Source organism: Labrus bergylta, chromosome 18 (assembly GCF_963930695.1).
Source record: "Labrus bergylta chromosome 18, fLabBer1.1, whole genome shotgun sequence".
In the NCBI taxonomy this organism is placed as follows: domain Eukaryota; kingdom Metazoa; phylum Chordata; class Actinopteri; order Labriformes; family Labridae; genus Labrus; species Labrus bergylta.
Genome location: NC_089212.1, coordinates 5622282 through 5642985, shown reverse-complemented (window position 1 = coordinate 5642985; position 20704 = coordinate 5622282). Strand labels below are relative to the sequence as shown.

The following is a 20704-nucleotide window of genomic DNA, read 5'->3' as shown; positions in this document are numbered from 1 at the left end:
GTGTGTGTGTGTGTGTGTGTGTGTGTGTGTGTGTGAGGAAGGCCTGTCACTGGAGATGTTCTTACACTGCATCTCCTCTGAATTCCCTCTTGGACTGACAGTCCACAGTGAGGGGCATTACTAACACACACACACACACACACACACACACACACACACACACTGAGCTGTGTAATAGCTGTCAGGCCTGCGGCCATACCATGCACTGCAGGGTGCATACTGAAGAGCAGTGCAGTGCTGCAGTGACGCGTGGACTCTCTACACCTCCCCTGTGGTGTGAATTCAGGCTTGTGTGTGTGTGTGTGTGTGTGTGTGTGTGTGTGTGGACGACTTAGCTGGTGGAAGAGGGAGAGAGCACTCAAGGCAGCTATGGAAAGAAAGAAGGAGATACCATGATAAAGACTGAAATGATTGATTGTTGATCTATTTGCACGTTCACAGGTTAAGAGCTGACCGTCTGTTGATACAAAGAAAAGTATTTGGACACCATCAAAACTGGTCACACATCGAAATGCATACACGCACACCAAAACACACACACATTTCCTTTCCCACTGATCAGAAGCAATTTCCTCCCACCTTTTCAATACCTTAAGTCGCACTTCAGCCAACCATAATGATAGGGTATCACAGGTAAACCATTATTCAAAAGCTTTTTCCATCATATTTTATTCACATATTCAAATATATCACCATTATGCAAAGAGTGTTGCCCATTAGGAGTGTCGTATTTCACATTCTCATACTGCCATTATGCAAAAGATGTCAGCTGTATTTGAAAGAGTGGGTTTCCGTACGGCGCTGTTGATTTGAGGGTGACCTTTTGAACCCGGCTTCTGTCAAATCGATCATCTGTAACCTTTTCATGTGTCCCCAGCTCCCCCAGACGCCAGCTAGTCACCATACTGTAACTCTCATAAACAGTGTATTCATGACCTTATGCAGACCTTGAAATAAAGGAATAAAAATGAACAAAGATACCTTCAGATTTATGAAATTGGCCCTTCACCGCTCATCTTTAATGTCACACGACTTCACTTAAATGTAATGATGGTGGCAGACATCCCACTCCAAAACTGTGGTGTCATTTTGAAATAGTGGCTTCTGATTTCATACACATTGAGAAAAAAAGATTAAATAAACTTTCCCTATCCTACCTTTTTTTATATTTCTGTTTGTCTCGTATTAAAACAAGAACACTATAAAAGTGGTCTTAAGTTGGTGGCTTGATACACAATATTTTGTTGGCTTAAACAAATTACTTGCTGGTCCTTCATCCAGTCTAAGATATATAAAAAAAAAAAAAAAATGACGCAGGCTCTCGTTAAAATCGTTGAATGTTTAATGCAGTATATTGCATTTTTTGCAAGTGTGTTTGTTTCTGTGTCAAGATGTTTATCACATCTCAGCCTTGCATGCTCAAATATCTCCCCGCAAAAATCTCTTTTTTTTATTATTTAACCGTAAATTTCTAACTTTATTTTAGGGGACATATTCGGAAAAATCCACTTTTAGTGTTTTTGAACATATATATTGGTAACCTGAGTGTCTACTGACCCACAAATTGTGAAATAAATCCATCCAGTCCTTTGTTTGTGGTCTGTATAAGTCTTATAACACAGAGAAAAATGCTCTGTTTCAAATTAGCTCTCCTTGTGATGTCAAGTCACAGTGGGATTCTGGTAAAGAAAAATCCCCTCCCCTCCCCTGATGACTCCACCCCCAGCCTAGAACAAAACTTTTGCGCAGGTCTGCCATTTTTATTCTGACTAACGAAGGGCTGATGACTACCGGGAAAACTCAGGGGGGGTTCATTGCATTTAAAGAGACACACACACCAAAACGGAGCGTTCTGAGAGAGCTGGTTTATACAGGGTCACAAACCTCCTCTGCTGCTTGATTCATGTTATATTTTGACCAAAACACAGCACAGATGTTTCATTTAGACCACAGGGGACTGTTTGGAAAGGTGGAGAAGGGGGATAATATGTCCTCTTTAAATCTTGATGCCCTGAACAATGGTTGTACATGAATTCACTGTTGCGTATCGTCTCTGTTTGCCAAAACTGAGAGAAGCTTTTCCGTCTGGACTCTGACTCTGGACTCTCATTAGTAGCCGTCATGATTGTGTGAAGTTTTTGCAGCTAATTATTTTGCAGCTGTGGTCGCTCACTGCAGGATGCATCACTGGGGATGTATTGTACGGAACAATTTTTATTAAATCATTTTAACTATAGACTTTAGTGCGAAAAATGCAACTTCAGTTTAACTTTCTAAGCTGATATTAAAGTTTTTGGGGGGGTTTGACTTTTGAGGGCACCTCATGCTAACCATGCACATTCCCCCCATCATTCAGGCAGCTTGATGTAATGATCTCTTACTTTTATGCATGGGCAGACTCTCCCCCTCTGTTCTCCCCCCCCCCTCCCTTCACCTGCCTCTCCGTCTCCCTCTTTCTCTCTCCCATCTGTCTCTCTCTTCCAGCTCCATCTCAAAGCCAGGCTTTAATTTTGATCAGCGATGAAATGATTGCGCTCCTATTTCGATTTTTCTTTCCTCCCCCTCCCACCCCACAGCAGTTGTCATAGAAACAGAGACATGTGTGTGCGCTTGTGTTAGTGTGTGTGTGTGTGTGTGTGTGTGTGTGTGTGTGTGTGTGTGTGTGTGTGTGTGTGTGTGTGTGTGTGTGTGTGTGTGTGTGTGTGTGTGTGTGTGTGTGTGTGTGTGTGTGTGTGTGTGTGTGTGTGTGTAATTGTGAGCGTCTGTGTTCCAGTCGATCCCCTCAGCAGAGATTTATCACACAGACTCAGTCAGGAGGGTGTGTGTGAGAATGAATGTGTGTGAGACTAAATGTGTGTGTGTTTGCAGTGTGTGTGTGTGTGTGTGTGTGTGTGTGTGAGAATTAATGTGTGTGAGAATGAATGTGTGTGAGACAAAATGTGTGTGTGAGAATGTGTGTGTGTTAGCAGTGTGTGTGTGTGTGCGTTTGTCTGTCTACCTTTGTAGCTCCTTCCTCACACACTTACGTTATATCTTTTTTTTATTTACACACACACACAAAAGTATTTGAGCGTGTGTGTGTGTTTTCCCAGTTTTATGTTTTTATCTGTGAGCGCCTAACAGTGTGTGTAATAGCTCCCCTGTCCCCTCATCAAACCCCCATCACACACACACACACACACACACACACACACACACACACACACACACACACACACACACACACACACACACACACACACACACCCTGGCTGTATGACTTGAGATTGAGTGTGTTTGGTGGCTTAGACCAGCCACAACTCTAATCCTCCGCACTCATACAAACACAAACACACACCCGCACACGTACAAAAAGTCCCAGGTCTCTCTCGGCTATTAGCCTGAGCCGAGGGAGTGTGTGTGTGTGTGTGTGTGTGTGTGTGTGTGTGTGTGTGTGTGTGTGTGTGTGTGTGTGTGCGTGTGTGTGTGCGTGTGTGTGTGCGTGTGTGTGTGCGTGTGTGTGTGTGTGTGTGTGCGCGTGTCCGTGTGTGTGCGTACTTGGAGGGGATTGCTCAGAGACACCAGTGAGGGAAAGAGCAAAACTAACCCAATTTCCTGCTCCATTTCCTTTTTCACGCGGCGGGTGCGTCCCATTCCACGGCGAGCCGGGTTGAACACCAGCAAACCTTCAGCCTGGGGTCACGCCTTTTACCTCAGAGTCACACAGAGGAGGAGGGGAGGGGAGGGGGGGGGCACTGTATATAAACCATGTGCTTCAGACTAAAATTACACATTAAAACTGATATTCTTCAGTGAAATTAAAGTTCACTGAAAGTTTCAACTGGAGTCAGATATCAACTTTACTGGTTGATGCTTGTTTGAAATATTGAGATGAACTATATGTCTTCATCTTTATAATGAACTAACCTCTTTAAAATCATAACCCATTTATTCCCTGATATTATAAAGCACAAGTTATTGTCCCACAGTGTAGGGATAGATATCGAGGACATGACGTTATGAATAATTGGCAGAGTCATCTCAGCAAACAGGCATGAGGCATATCAAACATTTTGATGGATTCAAAGTCTAAAAGATTTAAAGTAGGAAGAACAAACAATTGGTCATCTCTACATCTCAGTGCTATACTGATGTAAATCCACATCAGTTCTTATATGGGGGTTCAGTTATCACCTCTTAAGATAACAAACACCATTGATTTTACACAGTCTCCCATTGCCCTCAGATTACATGAGAAAGTCCTCTTTTCATACTTAAGACTAGTCAACTAGTTTAAAAGTGAGAAAACTATTTATCTTATTCAGTCATTGTCGTGATCAGCTGTGTTATCTTTTCAGACCATATAGGATCACAGCGTCTGCGTGGAAACAATTCCAAATTACTTAGTGTGGCTAATGCAGTGCAAGCGCCATTACATTTGGTCATCATTTCAGGACAACATCCACATGCCTCTGCTAAATGTCATACACATTGTTTTATTTTTTTATTTATTTTTATTCATTGCTCCGGTCTAGCGGTTGTATGTCAGTTTAACCGGACACAGCCAACTTTTCTCCAATTTCTAGATGAGAAAAACTGACACACTGCGCATGCTCCAAGATGCCATCCGTCCACTGTACGGGTGCACGCTCAGGCAGTCGAGCGAGGAGAGCAGGCCAACTAGACAGAGCTGCAGCCCTGCCTAGTGGCAAGTGGCTGCATTACAGCTTAGACACATCATTTAACCAGCCTTGTGGTGTTTTTCTTTGAGGGTGATTCTGCACATGTTACCGTTGATGATTGAGAGACACTTCCAATTGGACATAAGCCCCACACCTGGGCATACGCAGTGGGTGGAGCTTTGCCTACTTGAGATCATTTTATTGGACTGCAGGAGCAGTGTGCAAGATTTTCTCTTGGCAAGCCATACTGTAGTTTAACCATCAACAGACCTGCTTCATAAGATGGTATACATACAGGCATACATTAATAAAATCTTAATAATAGTTTTACAAACTTGACTTTAATTCATTTATATGACTTATCATGCACATATTTGATCTATCCAGTCAGTCTTTGTTGGAGCTTTGGACTGTAGCCATTTTTGTGTTATTGCTTTTTTGTTGGCTGTTTTTAATATCTTCTCTAGGTATTTACCCTGCACCAAAATCTGAGCTGCACTTTTTGCCAAACTAAATTCTTAAGAAAGAAAACTCAATCCTGACCCCATAAATGTTTTGTATTGCCCATATTACCTTGTTCCTGTCAGTATGGCCGAATAATTTCTGGGCAGAGTCCGCACTTCACATCCGAGATCACAGCAGCAACTCGGAAAGCGAGAAGGTAACGCAGCAACTGACACTCTGACAGTGTCTCCAAGGAATGGTAAACATTTAAGCCATGAAGCTAACCTTAGCCAACATCCCACTAACGACAGGAAAAGAAAAATACAATTTCACCTTTAGTTCTGTTGCAGAAAAGACAAAGTGTGTTGAGTACTTTTCACAAAGTATTTTCTCACTCGGGTGTGTTCAGCCTTCTGACTTTATATTTCTCACTGCAGAGCATTACCACAGCAGCTTCAGTGTTCTGTTTGTCAGGTATGAGTTTCTTAACAGTAATATTGTGAGCGAGTGATTCACTGTTTTTGTTGTAAGGGAGAAGAGACATGTCTTCTTAATTGTGTGATGCAAACATTGATGAGGACTTTTATACTCCTGTAGTCTGAACCCGGCCGTATCTCCTTATCACCATTGTCCTCAGAATATATCGCTCTGCATAGCTCCTGAACCTCACAGTAGCATTTAAAGGGATAAGAGTTCAGTCGACTGTCACCCTTAAAAACAGGGATTGTTAGGTCTGTATGTCTTTTTTTCATATTTTTTCTGACCGGGTTTAAAGTTTATGCATATATCTGCTAATAACTGGAACTGTGTGTTTTGATATTCTCTTGTTTGCACACAATTAGTCATCTACAGCATGTACGTATGCTAGACGACTAATATGTAGATCAGTGGAAGCTCAACTTGTTATTTTCCTTCAAGCTGTGACTTCATGGTCCAGTGTCAGTGCCGGCACGTTCAAATACACACACAGAGTCACACACAGTCCCTGAGTTGTCTTGACCTAATTGAAGCCCAGCGGTCTGCCCCAGGTCATTCTTTTATTCCTCCCCTATTTTAATGAGATTTTTAATTAGCATGTTAATTGCCTAACGTGATCAGCGGGGTGACGATCTAGCCGGGCTAGCTGCGGTTGGCTTCCAGCTGGGCCAGAACACTGAAGCTTTCCACTCCGCTGAACAAAGCTGTGCCAAGCCGAGCAGTGCTAGACTAGCCCCGGAGAAGAAACAATGCTGAAGAAAAACAAGTGCTGATTTTATACTAAGTCTCGTGTTGCATTTATGGGGGGAACAAAGCGGTAGATCCAATTAATTACGGGTTTATTCAAATGGGCTCCCATTCTTTGACCCCCAGTTGATTTTCCTGCTTTCTTCTTTCATACAGAAAACAACATCAGGAGGCTTCAAAGACACCATGATACAAAACATATGCAGAACTATAGCAACACCATACCTGTACACATGGAAACATGATTACCAACTGTATGCTTAAGAGTTGCTTTAATACAAAGACTAAGAAAACATTGTAACATGTAAAGGAATCATATGATGGCAAATTCAGCAGCTTTCAACGCAGAAATTGTGCCCTCGAAAAAAAAGACGATACATATTTGTTTCTCCTCCTCCATTGTTGTGTTGAAAAAGTTTTTATCAGAAGCCCCGCCCCTTCTTGATTGGTCAGTGAAGGAGAAGTGATATAGACAAGTTCTACATGGTGATGAATAAACAGCTCAGGCAAAGTGTTTATACGCTCAGCACGCAGAGCCATGAAAATACTGAAAACACTGAACTGTATTGGTTTTGTATTAAAAATGGGTGCGGCCATTGAGAAAAAAATGGGGCCGCCAACAAAAACGTAACTTTAACACGCCTCAAATTGGTAGAGACGGTGAGTGCGGATATTTGGATTGGGCATCCTTTACAAACAGGTACTTTATTGAGGGGTTGTCTAATCTTTAGCCAATAAAAAACATCACAATGGTATTTTTTTTACTTTTTAAGTGAACACAAGCTCTAACATAAGCTGAGGCGAGGAGAATATGAAGGGAGTAAAAGGATGTGTAGGTGGCTGGAAAGATGGAAAGCGACACAATGCACAGAGCGTCTCTCTTCTCCCGTCATTCTGTTAACTTCGCTGTGGCAGATACTCAAGGCTGTGCTGTTATGAGGATTGCCTTTATAATTTACCACCACCGGTGTCGGCTTCTTTATTGAGCCTGGCCTTCGCTGACAGACAAAGACACAGAGGAGGCTTTGATTTAGCCTGGGAATGTTTGCGAGCTTGTGTGGACTCTGTGAATCACTCTCTCTGTCTCATATCTGCTTTTGTTGTTCTGTCATATCCCACTCTCTCTCTCTCTCTCTGTCTCTCTCTCTCTCTCTCTCTCTCTCTCTCTCTCTCTCTCTCTCTCTCTCTCTCTCTCTCTCTCTCTCCTATTCCTCGCTCTTATCATTTCTCTCCATTCTGCTGCTCCTCTCATTCATATCCCTCCATCCTATTTCTGTTCTCTCTGCCTCTCCTCTCGTTTGCCTTTCCCTCAACGCCTCCTGCCGTCCTCCTTATCGCCCCTCTCTCTCTCTTTCTGTCTCCTCTCCAGTCAGATCTACAGTATTGAGAACGCCCATGGCCAGCTGGTGCGTGACCTAGACTTCAACCCCAACCGACAGTACTACCTGGCCAGCTGTGGAGACGACTGCAAGGTCAAGTTCTGGGATGTCCGCAACGTCCAGGAGCCCGTCAAGACCCTGGAGGAGCACTCGCACTGGTGGGTTGATCAGAGGGAAGACTTTAGAGTGGTTAAGATAGGTGGGGCGGCTTGTGGAGCGGGTCCAGCCCTTGAACCCACAGGGACCTGTATTTAAGATGCAGTGGTGGCAAATCCCTGCCATGCACGTGTCCCTACACGGCTCTAAAACGACTGGCTACAAAAGTTAAGTGAAAATACTCCCATGACAGGCGCTGACATATTGTGCTAGCTGCAGTGGCGATTCTAGGGTTTTTTGGAGCCCTAAGCAAAAGTTATGTCAGGGGCCCTCCAACCAGCGCTCAGCAGGGCAACAAGAGTGGATGCGGTCATATGGGGCCCCCTCAGGGAGGTTTCCTACTGTCATTGCAAAATTTGCACATTTTGGGTTGCTGCTTTGGTCCCAAGTTTGTCAGCCCTCTGGAGCCCCCCTTACTGGTCTGGGGCCCCAAGCAGTTCCCTGCCTTGCCTGTTGACAAGCAGCGCCCCTGGCTAGTGGCGTCATCTTGGAGCCGCTGAATTCTCTTCTCCGTGAACTTGTGCCGAGGGTATAACATTTTATCTTTAATTTTATTACTTGATTGGAATTGACAAGAAATATAACCAACAACAAAAAAAAAAGGAAAAAGTAATTTATCATCTCATTAAATTTTACAACTTGAATGTGTGAGAGGTATTTCCTGCGTCTAATATAATCACACTGTATTTGCCTGATGGGAACGAAACCTCTAATTCAGCATGAGAGTGTGATTGAGGCACATTCAGGAAAACTCACCAACAATAATGATAAACACCATGATAACTCCTTTGCTGCACTGCTGATTGGTTTCTGCTTTTTATTAATGGCTTTATCTTCTAACTAATGAAATGCCCTAACTACTGCTGGTGCAATAAACTGCAGGTATACTCTAATTACTAATTAAAAAACACAGCTACTCCTTTTGTCAGTAAGGGTTCAATCACTGTGGGTAGTTTGCATCCAAGTCCTGCTCTGGGTTGTCTTCTGCGAGAGCTTCAGGCGATGCTGAGAGCTGAACACAGTGTACTGCTGGAGAGTGTGTGAGTGTGTGTGTGTGTGTGTGTGTGTGTGTGTGTGTGTGTGTGTGTGTGTGTGTGTGTGTGTGTGTGTGTGTGTGTGTGTGTGTGTGTGTGTGTGTGTGTGTGTGTGTGTGTGTGTGTGTGTGTGTGTGTGTGTGTGTGTGTGTGTGTGTGTGTCACTCTCCTGTGTGAGCTGAATAGATGATCAGTGTGTCTGCAAGCCAAACTAGGCTATAACTGCTGCAGCAAACCTCATCTGATAAAGGCATGCACATACACATTATATGCATGCACATATGCCTTTGTGCATGTAACCACACAGACACACACACACACACACACACACACACACACACACACAAACACACACATACAGTTGAGCGTGTGTTATCTCCAAAAGAAAGATAGGCTTGGCAAACATATCCATAACTGGAGATTGCTGCAGATGGGATCTTTTCAGATGGGTGATAAGTGTGTGTGTGTGTGTGTGTGTGTGTGTGTGTGTGGAGGAATGTGCATAGGTTCTTTTTTTATCTCTGTGAGGCTACAGAAATGTGTGTTTTCAAGCATTTCTATAATGCATAGGCATATGTCTGTGTGTATTTGTCCTTTATCTTTATTGTGACGCATATTATGTGTGGGTGTTTCCCAAAGTGTGTGTGTCTGTGCTTTGTTGTGTGCACTCGTTTTTCAGAGCGCAGCCAGGATATGGCCTCGGGGCTGCTGGGGGTATTAGGGACTATTTTTTAGAAGGGAAGCGGATTAGGGGGAGCGCGGGGAACAGCGTGGCCGAGGCTGATTTCCTGTCAACAGCCTCGGTTATCCCTCAATCCCTCCCTGTGAGAGAACCGGGACCGCACTCTGAGCTGTGCCCCGGGCTCACAGAGAAAGAAAGAGAGAGAGAGACATAGAGGAAGAGGATGAAAAGGAGGAAGAGAGGAAGACGAGTGTGGACGAGTAGAAAAAGACAGAGAGGGAGAGAAATGGCGGGAAGAAGGAATGATGAGGAAGAATTGAAGTGAAACTGAGCACTTTATAAAACCCGGATCATAATGTGTTTGGCAATTATCACCAACTCAATTAAAATTGAGCCCAAATATAGACTAGGAGGTACAAAATCCACATTTTTGGCATCAGAACAAACACACTGATAGGAATATTTAGCTGTGAATCACACTGTGACAACGCTGCATTTTTCTGCATGACTTGCAAGTGTGTGGACAGAAGATAAAGAATGAGAATATCTCTGCAGGACTGTGTATGTTGTAACATATGGTCAGGCTGCACATATAGTCTCCATACATATGAGCGTGCATCATATAGTAATGTCCGTACATTTACTGCTTGTGTTTTGCCACCAATGTAACTTTTTTAGGGCACGTTGGAAGTTAGATGAAGACTGCAGAGGAGGGCAAAAATATCTGATGATTATTTTTGTATGCTCTGTTTCTTTTCAAGGTTGGGTTTTCCCCCTAAGTGTTAATCATTCTCAAGGTTATCAATCACAAAAATCTCCTCCACATCTTTTTGATTTCTTCTTCTTCTTATAATGAACAGCAGCTTCAGGTTCAATTCTCCATCACTCTTTGGCAGACAGCATGCATAGGGTTGCAGCTGACATAAGCTTAGCTTGATTTTAGGTCCTTCATTGTTTATTGTTCTCGGATGATTAAATGGGAGGTATCGACAGAAGTCTCCTCTTCTGCAAAACAACAACGACCTCGATATAAAACCCTGAATAAAGACATTTCTCGTTCAGTATCTGAGTCTCTCCAAAGCTCTAAGGCAGACTCTCCGAGCTGCCACCAACACCTGTATAGTTGTTGTTATGTTAACAGATAGTTTCACCATCTTTGGAGGATATGAACATTTAACTGTTGCTTTCCTGCTGCTTGCTTCCATAAATTATTTATTTGATCACAGAAAACAGCTGAAATAATGTTCTCCTGTGTGTGTTTCTTTTTTTTAAGTCAAACACAAAACTAGATGAAATAGCTGTTGCTGTCCCTGCTGTGTTTGATCCATCTAAAGTAAGAGCGAAAATGTCTGAATTTAATCATCAGCATACATTTTATTGTGATGCCCCTTTAAGATTTTATCCATCATTCAGTCTGCTCACTCTTTGAGTACTGAATGAACCTGACTTCACGTCCTCTTTATTTCTCCTCTGTTACTTAACGCCTCTCTGGGATTGTGTGTTTCTTCGTCTTTTCTCGTCCCAGGGTGTGGAGCGTCCGCTACAACCACAGCCATGACCAGCTGGTGTTGACAGCCAGCAGCGACAGCCGCCTCATCCTCTCCAATATGGTGTCCATCTCCTCCGAGCCGTTCGGACACTTGGTGGATGATGAGGAGCTCAGCGAGGGGGAGGACAACCATCAGGACGACAAGTAAGAGCAACATAGAACTGAAAATACTTCTGGTTATAAAAACAATAAAAAGTAATTCCTCATTTCTTTGCGGACACCAGAAAAATCCCTCAGGTAAAGGAGTGGTCCTTAGTCTTGGTACTGTAAAGCCACTACATCAAGAGGAAGAGTTTTCTGTTTGTATGCATGTGTTCAGGTGGTGAAATAGTCATGACATGACAAATTCAACCATTGATACCTCATACCTTGTCGCACTGGTAGCAAGTTCGACTCCCGATCCTGACGCTGTTTGCTGCATGTCGTCCTCCTCTCTCTCTCTCTCTCTCTCTCCCCACATTTCCTGTCTCTCTTCAGCTGTCCAAATCACAGTCCTGTGTTAAAGCAAAGAGAAGCCTAATAAAACAAACCATGAAATGCTTTACCACGATGTGCTTCCTGTTTGAAGTCATCTGAAGATAAAAAACTCTCTCACATTGTTTTGACACCCAGAATAATCAAGTGGGAAATATAAAACATGAAGAATATTACAGTCAAAACACTTCAGGTGTTTTCTCTCCGGAGCGTAAGGATTTGATTTCTTAGAACTGAAGAGATGTCATCTGTAATCGTAACCATTCAGTCATTTTCAAATCCACTCTTTCTACGTCCATTATGGTCCCATTCCCCCCTCTCAACCATAACTACCAGCACTTACGCTCAATGACCGACTCTCATCCACAATTATCAACTCTTCTTCCTAATCACCAGCTCTCAGCGTTAGTTTTAACCCTTACACTGCACTGATTGACCCCTCTCGTGTGCTCAGTGCGTGTCCTCTCCACAGAACCTGGACGCCGTACACAAACCTCCTCCGGGTGGTTGAGCTATTTGCTGAATTCATACGGTTATTTTTGAACAGTTCATTGAAATATTTTAGATGATTGGGTACCTGGAAGGGCTACTATTTACAAAGCAACTGAATCTCATTTGATTGTACTTCCCACTCTACTTCCTGGAAGTATCTTCAAGAAAAAAAGAAAACAAGGAGCAGCAACCGAAGCAGCTTTTGGACACACCTGTCCTCGAGTGTGTGCAGTGGTTTTTGCCTCTCTGGAATCCCCTTCAAGTTAATTATCCACCTGGCTTGCTGCTGCGGTGCTTGGCAGGCTTTACATATTGGTGACTGATGGTCATTAGCCAAGAATTTCGACAATATTCAAAAATATTTGCTATGATGGAACAGTTCAGACGAAAATGAAGATTACTTTAAGACAGCTGGTTCTCCGTTTTACCACCATCCTACTCCAAACAGTGAAGGGTTCAGCTCCAGGAAAACTCTCATGATCTTATTTCTGACATTGGAACGTCGTCTGTGATAGACAACTGTGTTACAACATGGTTTTGTAGGGGCACCATTTCGGTTGCTGCATTGGTAGCTATGACTCATTACAAGCCATTCAGGCCTCATTTATGCTTCTAACATCTTGATATAATATGTGCATCTGGACTTGTAAGGTGAATGTGGCTTTTAATAATAGTAATGACTATAGTTTATTTCACTTTCATGCTGCTAAAACTACCTTCACTAACAGTGGATTATTATACTTCCTGTAGCAGGGTTTCTGTTCAATATAATGTCTGCTAAAAATACTGCAGTCCTCGTGGCTAAGTGAAGCGACGGCCATCATTTAGAAGCATTGGTTAGGTGTTCTCAGTAGACCCTCTTACTCATATCTCGGCCAATGAATCAATACCAGCAGAGCTGCTGTTTAATTTGAGTGTGCAGCTCCGAGGGAGCAGCTTCCGTCTGTGGGAAACAGTTCATGTAAAATAAATCCAGATATGTATGTCACTGTTTCCCCTTAGGTCTGATTACAGCGGTGGGTTTAGAGAAAAATAGAACCAGGGAGGGCAATAAAGCTCCATCATGTTTCAGAAGTTTTATTTATTTCCACGTTGATTTATCAGTAGGAGAAAGCATGTTTCTGATCGTGTGCATGAGAAATTACCAAGGATGGTGTGTGCTACCTGTCCACCGTGCTAAAGAGATAAACCAATACATTCAAATTCTATGTTCAAGAGTGTATATGATAACTCACTCCACAAAATCTCTTCATCTAAATTTGCTGTTATCGGTACCATGAGGAGATGTTGACCTCTGGTAACACTATGGAGCAGTGAGATTCTTGTTGGTTTATAACCTGCCTGCACAAGATGAAACACTACAGCACTGACGCAAACACAAAGGTGATGTAATGCACAAATTCTTGACTTGATTGTCTTCAAACAGAAGTAAACTCTCAAGAGACATCAAAGCTCCAAAACACAAAAATCTACTGAAAAGTTACCACGTTATTTCTCTAACTAGGCTCGACAATTGTCTCTACAAAAGTGTGTTTTCACACAAAGGAAATGACGACATGTTTTCTGCTCGAACTGAACTGACATGATGGGTTAGGTTGCTCAACACTGTCGTGAAACATGTCAGCATGCAGATTTTCCTCATGTCCGGTTTGCATCAGGAATGGTTGATCAGAACTCCATTCACAAAACGAGAAAGTTATTTTCAAATCTTCTTAGAACAGACTTGACTTACTTTTTACAACTCTGTGTCATGATGTAATTGTTACGGCAACATTTTGAACCATAATCAGAAGAACATCTTTACTGTATATTCCAGGTTTACACTACTCTGTGAATCCATTGTGAACAGTGGCTGGAGTCCTCGTCGCAGCAGTTTTAGGTTCAAATCCAGCCTCCACCCTTTGCTGCATGTCATCCCCCACTCTCTCATCTCAAAGTTTCCTGTCTCTCCTCAACTGTCCTATCCGATAACGGCAAAATACAACTTTAAAAAAATCAGACAAAAGCAATTTCTTTTACAGATTCAAGTACGGCTGTTCAGACTCATTTTTACACCGTGTATAAAATAAATAATGACGTTCCATCCACTTGATGCAGGTTGTGTGATGATGTGTTTTCTTTATTTTACATTGGCTGTGTGTTAAACCCAAAGAAGAAGACACTGTTGCAATAAACTTGAGTATTTCACATTAACCCATGTAGTCTCTCCAAATCCTCTGTGTTGGATTTGATGCATTCCTCTTCCTGTTAGCATAAACTCTTTGTGTTTTGTGTTTTGTGTGTCTTAGGAGTAAGGAGCCTCTAAAGGACAGTGTGGTGTCCACCTATGAGGAACATGAGGACAGTGTGTACGCAGCAGAGTGGTCGTCTGCCGACCCCTGGCTCTTCGCCTCACTCAGCTACGACGGGCGTCTCGTCATCAACAGAGTCCCCCGAGCCCTCAAATACCGGATCCTGCTCTGAGAGCGTGGGGAGGGAGCGGTGATCGGAGTGTGTGTTTATGTGTGTGTGTGTGTGTGTGTGTGTGTGTGTGTGTGTGTGTGTGTGTGTGTGTGGATGATAAGAGTGTGAATGAAGACGTAACACAACTATACACATTTAGAGCTGCTTAAAGACATTCCATATTCAGCGAGTGTGTTGTGCAAACTGCATGTGAAGGCAGCCTGTGTGTGATGTACATATACTGTAGTTCATACAGTTTGTTCCACTCATCACTGTAAACAAAAAAACAGCTGAATATTTCAAATAAAGTACTAAAACCTCCTGGATAAACATTGACTTGGTGTGATTCTTAAGTGAAGTTGGACAGGTTGCATATAGAAAGTTATAGATACATGTAAGAGCAGTACCAACATAACAACACAGTACATGGAGAAGATCAACATCATCCTCTGAAGAGCCCTGGTGGTCATGAAAGACCTCGGTCTCTAGCTTTTTCTTAAACATTTTAAACGTAAAGCCAATAGCAGTATGTCATCTTGCCATAAAACCTGAGCAGATGATAGTAAAAACATTGCTTGACACAATTAATAGGTTTGAATTGCAGGTATAAAACTCATGGTTCAACTTTTAAAAAGTGAAGCATTTGTAGGTCTTTGTGATTCATGTGTCTGTGAAGCCTTTGGTTGAACCGTACATTAACCCTAACCCCAAAATGATGAAAGAATACCAACTGTGGACTCTTTGCATTCACCCTTTCAGCTCTTTGTTCTCCTCTCTGTCCAGGTCCTCTTTTCTTCCTCTCTCTCTCTCTCTCTCTCGCTTTTCACTCTTTTCTCTCCCCCCCTCTACCCACCTGCCTTCATACAGTGTGTGTGTTGAGGCTGGTCGATAGTGACAGTCAGAGTCTCTGTTATGGCAGACAGCATTGACAGGCCTTTTAATTGCAGCTTGACTCTATGCAACACACACACACACACACACACACACACACACACACACACACGCACACACATGCAGACCCAGGGAGGGGTGCGGGCACTTCATTAGCTATGCCAGTCGGGGCAGGCAGAGCTGTGGCTGAATACAGAGCGTATGCAGCTATCTAATCAGAGAAGCTGCTCACACATTCAAACACACACACACACACACACACACACACACACACACACACACAAAGATAGATAGAGCTCTTGTTACGCTGCAGTCAATTATTGAGAGGAGGGATCAGGGTGGAGATACATAGAGATGGTGTAAAGGTAATCGCTGGATCTCGCTCATCTGGAAACTTGTGATGTTTGACACAGACGCACACACATGCAGCACACATTTTCACGCCTCTCTCATCTTAATAGAGTTTATGACACTCGATGTTTCTATATGAATGGCTAGAACATATATTCAAAAAGGTTGGAAAAGCAGAAAAAGATTTCTGTATTTAATGCAGAATGTCTAGCAGCTGATTTTAATGCAGATTCCTGACCATGAGTCAGTCTCAGTGCAGTGGAGTTTATATATATATAGTATGTGAAACAAAGAAATGCACCTAATAAGTAATGCTGAAAGGTTTGCCAGGGGAAAATAACACAAAGTGTGATGCATGGATAGTCAATATGGAGATATCACTGGACCTTCCTCCATTTACCTTGTTTATATGTTAGCATGCAGCTAACTGGTTGTATCCCGCTCAACAGTGAAAACATGCACAACTTTACATTTTGTAAATATTCTGTGCTTTACTTTTGGCAGACATGCAGTGCCTGCTGTCCCTCTAGCTCATGGTGATATGAGATGACTTCTGCTATGCTGGCGTTTATGCTGTATGACTTTCAGGTCAAATCCCAGTGCAGGAACTGTGGAGCGTGTGGGGAACACCTTGGCATGTTTGGGTCTGATCGAGGTGTATACAGTTAAGAGTTAATCCATCTCCAGCTGCATACCTACCTAGATGTTTTGGTATTACTCAGAAATTTTCGACCTAGCATAAATTCAGTCGGACTAACATGTTTACATGCATGCAAGTGTTTTTTAGTCGGACTAACACAATAAAAACAACTTTTTTCGGGGCACTGGATAGCCGTGTGGTGATTTTGTGTGCCCCATGTACGGAGGCTATAGTCCTAACCTGACCTTCGCCCCTTTCCTGCATGTCGTCCCTCACCCCCTTCTCCCAACATTTCTCTCTTCAGCTGTCCTATCCAATGAAGACAAAAAGGTGTACTGAGTGTTAAAACAAAAATAAAGCCAATGCTAAGATGCAAAAAAACTGCAGTTCTTCAAGCGCCCACTTGAGGCTGGCTGCCAAAGCCAAGGAATCCAGGGGCTGAGTCTTAAAAACCCCCACCACTAAAGCCAAGCAATCCCCATTAGGTCCTCCAAATGAAAATGCCCAATTTCATACTTTCATTTTTTTCATTATTTGTACCAAGCTTGACAAAGCACCCCTGTAGCTCCCCTTGTGGAGTTTGTGATAATATTTGTTGGATTAAGAAAAGGTTCTGCATTCCCACAAAATCTCAAATTGACTGTGCAAAATAAAACACAACTATTTCCTCACACCATTCTGCAGTCTCCCCCAGTTTTTGATTGGGCTCTGGGCCCGCCCCCCGTGATAATTCTCTGTAGCTTTATCCGCTGTGAGTGATGTCATTTACATGTCAGTTTAAATTAAAGCTCAGCATGTCTCTAACAGGACTTCAAAATAGGACAGCGTTTAATTTAGTGTACAATAAAACGTTTTCAGCAGTTAGCTTTCCCTAAACAACCATTTAATGCCCTACTTCCTGCCTCTGCTGAAACTAAAGCAGAATAAAAACACGACATATGTTCCTTCAAACAAACGCTGAAGGAACTATGTTCCTGTCGTCACTGATTAGTCACCGCAGCGTGACTTCTCCTCTCCACCCACAGCCTCCACCCAGAGACATCTGCAGCTACAGAGTGATGCAGCATCATGAATAATCCAGCTCGTCGTCGTCACCTGCTCGCCGTGTGACCACCCCCCACTTTAACGTGCCAGCCGCCTGAGCTTCCTCAGGTCATGAACCTTTTGACCTGGAATGAGGGATGGCAGTGTTGTTGGGGCTGCGGGCGGCCTCACACGAGTTTGTGCACTCGCCTGGAAACTCACTCGCATGTAACGCAGAGAAAAAGAGTGAAATATTTACATCGCCGGGGAAGAGGATGTTGTCTTTTTTTTTTTAAGCGTGGAGAGATGGCGATATCGCTGGAACATTCTTTGAAGTATGTAGAGGTGGAATAAATATGGAGGCGTTTGCATCTCATGTTCTATGCTAGAATGAAACATCATGAAAAACACCACGAAGACATCAAGTATTAAATTAATCATTTCAGAGAACAGTGGACACATCTGTCTATATTTATTTGTTTTTTGCATTGTGTTTCTCTGCAAATGTCATTCACACTGCCAGCTGTTTTACTGTTTCCTTATTCCCACTTTATCAACACAGATATCGCACATATTATCCCCATCTTACACAGGAAGTGCAGCCCACTTCTTCTGAAACAAAAGTGTTTCTGTAACATCTTGAATGGCGGTTAAATTGTACCTGAGGGGTCACCTGAGAGTCTTCCTCCCAGTGTGGAGGCGGGATTTGATTCAGCTGCTGCGGAAATGAAATAAGGAAAAATTTGATTTCATTTAATTATTTATTCATGTTGGCGATGCAATATTGAGCCACCTGGGGTGTTTGTGTGTGAGTGTGACTGCGTGTGTGTGTGTGTGTGTGTGTGTGTGTGTGTGTGTGTGTGTGTGTGTGTGTGTGTATGGGGGGTGGGGGGGGGGGTTCAGGTGATTAATGCCTCAGAGAGAGTTTGACTCATTTGCATGCAGAGGAATTTATATGAAATGAAAATTATGCTCAGACACGTCGCTCTCTGCAGAAATAGGAGAGAGGAAAAGACAAACAATAGAAAGAGTGACTCGGAGCCGGGGAGAAGAGGACTTAAGAGTTCTGCAGAGGCACACGCTGGAGGGAAATTAATGGCATGAAGAGGAAAGGTATGTGGAGGATTCTGTGTGTGTGTGAAGAGGAAGATAGAACCCTGACTGTGTGTGTGTATGACCCTCAAGGGGATTGATGGTGCGAGTCGTGCGACTGACTTGCAGCATCATGATGATCATGCATTTGTGTTTCTCTCCTCCAAAAGCTCTAGAGTTTGAACAGCAGAAAGGCATCATATCAAAGTTGAGCGTTCCCAAAAAAATCCAAGACAAAGTACTTTAAATTAAAAAACAGTTCGTAAAACTGTTCTTCTAGTTGAGGTTGAATCATAACACCAACACATTTTGGAAAATAAAATTGAACAAGAAATGTCACAAACGTTTTTCCACTGTGCATTTGCTGACTGGACCATTAAGCAAGACTATGTTGGCGCATACTAAGGGATTGTTTAATATTTTTCCAAAGATCTATTTTTGGGGGCTTTTTGCCGTTATTGGACAGGACAGTGGATAGAGCAGGAAATCAGGATGAGAGAGCGGGGAGCGACCTGTCGGAAAGGAGCCACAGTTCAGACTTGAACCCGGGTCACCTGCCTAAAAGGACCAAAGCCTCTGGACATGGGGCATGACCCAACCACCAGGCCACATGTGGTGTCAGTGATGTTGAAGTGGGGTTCTATGAGGTACTTGTGAATAGTCAGCTACGACCATCTATTGTTGTTTTAATGCTTGTACTTGTTTCAAAAAGCACATTTTTTGAAGGCTAATGTAGATTTTTGGTTTCCAGCGCCTTTAATAAATGTTTTATCGAGACATCTATAACTTTATCTGCTGCAGAAAAGAATCAAAGATCTGCTCCATTAAGACAGAATAGTTATAGTTCATCCTCTGCAAACAAAAAATAGCAAACATCATTGGTTGCATAAATGGCAGATGTATGATAAAACACTTTCTGTGTGCAGGGATTTACTGTGGACTGGATTCCCCTTGCTAAACATCTGTGTTGAGTTCACCTTCTCTGCAGCTGCAGAGTGCTCTTTGTTCGTGAATTTCTCTTAGCTCGGTGGCGGTGGGAGCCCAGATGAAACATGGCCTCTTCACTCTTGATGTTAGCTTGGAGCGTGCAAGGATAGCTACTTAACACTGACAACCACCCTGTAGTCAGAGAAAAGCTCTTGTGTGTCCTAAGCTACTTATTTACTGTCCTATCACTTCTGCAGGAGATAAACTGCTTCAGCACCGGGCCAACAGAGACTATTAAGCCAGCGGAAAAAAAAACTACAGGATGGGTCTCTATTTCAGGAATCCTTGCAGTTAAACATGTCTCCTTTTTTTCAAACCTTCGACTGATTTGCATATGCACTCTCCATCTTATCCCAGAGCATTAATATCCTAGGGCCATGTATTAGCACATTAACAGATTTCTGCACCTAACAAGCTCTTTCCCCTAACATACAGTATTTACCCCCTTTTAAACTCTTCACCGTGCTATTAGAGACACTATGGCACAGTTGTTTCCTCTGTGCTTGATATCATTCAGCGTTGCGTGGCTGACTGACCTTCCTTTCTTCCGGGGTGAGAGGGACCTCAATGGATGAGGTGCTATCGTGATGCAGCGTGCGCCTCGCTCCCCTTCTCCCACCTCATTGTTCCTCAATTACTGAGCAAGCACATGGGGCGGATCAGGCGTTATTTATGGGTCTTTTTTCCCCCCTCACCACGTCGTACATATAATTACCTCTCAAAAGCTGTAATTGTGCTCATTTCTCATGTCCGGTGTGGACATCCTCTCCTGTGCCCTCGTGGCATCTCCATGGAGATTGAGAGCCGAGCACGTTAAAGGACGTCACAGGTCGTAAGGTCTTACTTTGGATTGCGGGAGGTATTTAGACCGTGTTAATTGGACAGCAGAATATATGGCTAGCCCTTTTCACAAATGCATTGCACTCCTGAACACGTCTGACATTGTCCGGGTGGACTGCTTGTGTGAATGCAAACGGCAAAATATGTTCATCCTACAAGTAAAATGCCCATGTGAAGTAAATTAAACTATATGTTTGAGGGCAGCAGGTAAAAGTCTAAACATTCACCACAAGTGAGAGTGTCTCTGCTTTCTATTCTTCACTACTCCTCTCAGGTCTCCTCCTCTCAGCTCCAAACAACCAGTCACATTCACACCTGGGTAAGTTAGAGTCACCTATTAACC

The 20704-nt window shown here is 43.1% G+C and overlaps 1 protein-coding gene across 1 annotated transcript in view; it reads left to right on the top strand.

Annotated features, from left to right (window-relative positions):
• eipr1 (EARP complex and GARP complex interacting protein 1) overlaps positions 1-14867 on the top strand; it is a 53197-nt gene extending 38330 nt beyond the window's left edge. Inside the window, exons 7-9 of the mRNA XM_065947705.1 lie at positions 7699-7866; positions 11106-11273; positions 14384-14867. Coding sequence (XP_065803777.1) covers positions 7699-7866; positions 11106-11273; positions 14384-14558 — 511 coding nt within the window. The 3' untranslated portion in view covers positions 14559-14867. The remainder of the gene's footprint in view (positions 1-7698; positions 7867-11105; positions 11274-14383) is intronic.
• Positions 14868-20704: the final 5837 nt, after the last annotated feature.